The sequence below is a fragment of the Neopelma chrysocephalum genome, unplaced genomic scaffold (assembly GCF_003984885.1).
Source record: "Neopelma chrysocephalum unplaced genomic scaffold, ASM398488v2 Primary Assembly neopelma1_97515, whole genome shotgun sequence".
Lineage (NCBI taxonomy): Eukaryota > Metazoa > Chordata > Aves > Passeriformes > Pipridae > Neopelma > Neopelma chrysocephalum.
The window spans coordinates 1,533-4,160 of NW_020926157.1; the positions used below are offsets into that span (position 1 = coordinate 1,533).

The 2,628-nt window shown below is 66.7% G+C and overlaps 1 protein-coding gene across 1 annotated transcript; it reads left to right on the top strand.

Annotated features, from left to right (window-relative positions):
- Positions 1-6: 6 nt before the first annotated feature.
- Positions 7-2,613, top strand: LOC113961937 (the record flags this gene model as incomplete). The annotated part of the gene is made up of 1 exon (XM_027672641.1): positions 7-2,613. A coding segment is annotated over exon 1 (2,448 nt), but the record flags the coding sequence as incomplete, so codon positions are not given.
- Positions 2,614-2,628: the final 15 nt, after the last annotated feature.

Here is a 2,628-nt window from a genome sequence, read left to right on the forward strand (position 1 = left end):
CAGGGGCTGCCCAACCTCAACAGGAGGCGCCCGGAGAGGGATGGGGGAGCCGGCAGAGGCCGGGAGTGGGACAGGCCCAGCCGCAGCTCCCTGGCTGCCCAGGCCGGCCTTGGTGCTGTGCCAAGGCAGCCACCTCCACGCCACCAGTCCTTTTTGCCACCGGTGATGCGCAGGCAGACACAGGTAGCGCCGCAGGGCAGCCAGAGCCAGGCCTTGCCCCTGCCAGGGGAAAGGCTGCCACGGCTGCCCTGCCCCGAGAGCTCCCAGGACACCAGGAGCACTGGCCCACAGACTGCAAGACAGGGGGAGATGGCAGCAAAGCTCTTGCCAAGCAGAGCAGCTGCTGCCAGGCAGGTGGGAGGCCCAGGCCGGAGGCTGGGGCCAGGGATGCACTCAGGTAAGCTCCCTCTGGGGCCTCCCCTGCTGCCGAGGAGCCCAGTGCAAGGGTTGTCCCTGCCCCGCTCTGGGCTGAGCCAGGAGGAGACGGTGCGTCTGCCATCAATCCCGCTGGTGGCCCCACGGCACAGCCAGGCTGCCAGTGGCACCTGCAAACTGCCTCCTCTGCCCCCAGCAGCCTGGGCTGCTGCTGCCAGGCGCAGGACAGCCAGCATGGCCACGGCCAGCAGCAGCCACCTCCCCCCTGTGCCTATTGCTCGGGGCAGCCGCGCTGAGCAGGGCACAGCCCCCAGGCTGCAAAGCTTGAGGGCTGCCCCGCGCCGCCCCCAAGGCCAGGAGGCAGCTGGCAAGCCCAGGAGCCGTGTGCCTGGGCCAGACATGTCCCCGAAGGGCTGCCCTGGCAGCCAGAGCCCCGGGCAGCAGGCGGCAGCACAGCAGGGCCGCAACCTCAGCCTGCCCGTGTCAGCTTCCCTGGGCAGCCAAGCAGGGACACGGCAGCACAGGCAAGCGGCAGAGCAGGAGCCGGCAGTGCAGGCGGTGCGCAAGAAGCACAGCCTGAGCAGCAGAGCTCAGCCAGGCCAAGAGAGACCCAGGAAGCGTCTCAGTGTCCTTGCCGAGACCGAGCGCTCGCAGAGGCTGAGGATATGGAGGCTGGTGTGCCACTGCATGGCCCAGGACGCGGCTGTGAAGCCCCGGGGCCTCATCGCCGTGCGAGTCGTCTCCCCCGAGATCTCCCCGGGGAGCCCCAGGCTCAGCCAGCAGCTGGCCCCACAAGCTGGCCGGTCACGGTCACGCAGCCTGCCCGTGGCAGCTTCCCTGGGCAGGGAGGCAGAGCCAGAGCACAGGAGAAGAGCGTCAGAGCAAGGCCCAGCACTGGCCAGGCTCCACAGGAGACACACCCTCAGCGGCCCATCTGTGCCGCCGCAACACCAACCCGCCAAGGATGGGAGCCTTGTGCCCCAGCCTGAGCCTGTGCAGCAGCGGCAGGAGAGGCGGCGCGGCAGTGCCGAGGGCAGAGCGCTTCCACTGTGCCAAGCCAGGCTGCAGCTTCTGGGGGAAATCTCCAGCCGTCAGAAGGTGCTGGAGTGGCTGCAAGCAACTTTCCCCGACACCGCTGGGGCCTCGGCCGAGCAACAGCAAGAGCAGCAAGGTGATGGCCAGCAAGAGCTCTGCCAAGGGGAAGGTGTCGCTGCCCAAAGGCTGTGCGAAGAGGAAAAGAAGGCAGAGCAAGAGCTGTCCAAAAGGGAAGACAGTGAGGAGCAAGAGCTTTCCAAAGGGGATGATGAGATGGAGCAAGACCTGTCCCTAGAGGAAGCCAGCAATAGCAGAGCCGTGGGGCAAGGAGAAGATGAGAGGGAGGAAGACATGTGCCAAGGGGAAGAGGAGAAGAATGAAGAGCCGTGCCAAGGGGAAGTCAGCGGTGCTGAAGAGCTGTGGCAAGGAGAAGAGGAGAAGAAGGAGGAGCTGTGTCAAGAGGACGATGGCAAGAAGGAAGAGCAGTGTGAAGGGGAAGGAGACATCAGCTCCAACATGGGGGACAAGCCCTTAGGCCCGGTGAACGAGGGGGTCCCCGGCACTTCTCCCCAGCAGCCGCCCAGCTGTCCCAGCACTGTGGGCACCGAGGCAGCAGCACAGGCAGCTGGTGAGCTGCCCAGCACGTCTCCTGCCCCCGCTGGTGCCACGGACTCTGAGGCAGCAGGTGCTGAGCTGGCCAGAGCTGCTGAGGAAGAGGAGCAGCGTGCACCTCTTGCTGCCCAGGCCCAAGAGGCGGCAACGGCAGCAGCTTCTCCTGCCTGTGGCGAGCAGCTGAGAGCTGCAGGCCAAGAGAGCCAGGCAGCTGCCCCAGCCAGCCCCTGCTGCCCATCCAGCCCCTTGGCCAGCTTGCTGCAAGCCCATGGCCTGAGTGAGCAGGGGGCAGGGCCAGTGGGCGTGTCAGTCCTTGCAGGGCCCGAGAGCCAGGAGGGGGCCTTGAGCATGGAAGAGGAGGAGCAGAAAGACAACGTGGAGCAAGAGCTGTGGCTGTGCCAAGGGCAAGGTGACAGAGACGTGTCCCAGGTGGAGGACAAGAGCGAGCAAGAAGTGCCCCAAGGGGAGGCTGGGACAGAGCTGGAAGGGTCCCCAGTGGAAGCCGGCAGAGCCCCAAGGTGGAGTAGTCCTGCAGAGAGGCTCCCTGGGCCTGCCCCTGAGCAGGCCCCGGTCTTTGGCCAGCACAGCCAGGTGCCAGGGCAGGCC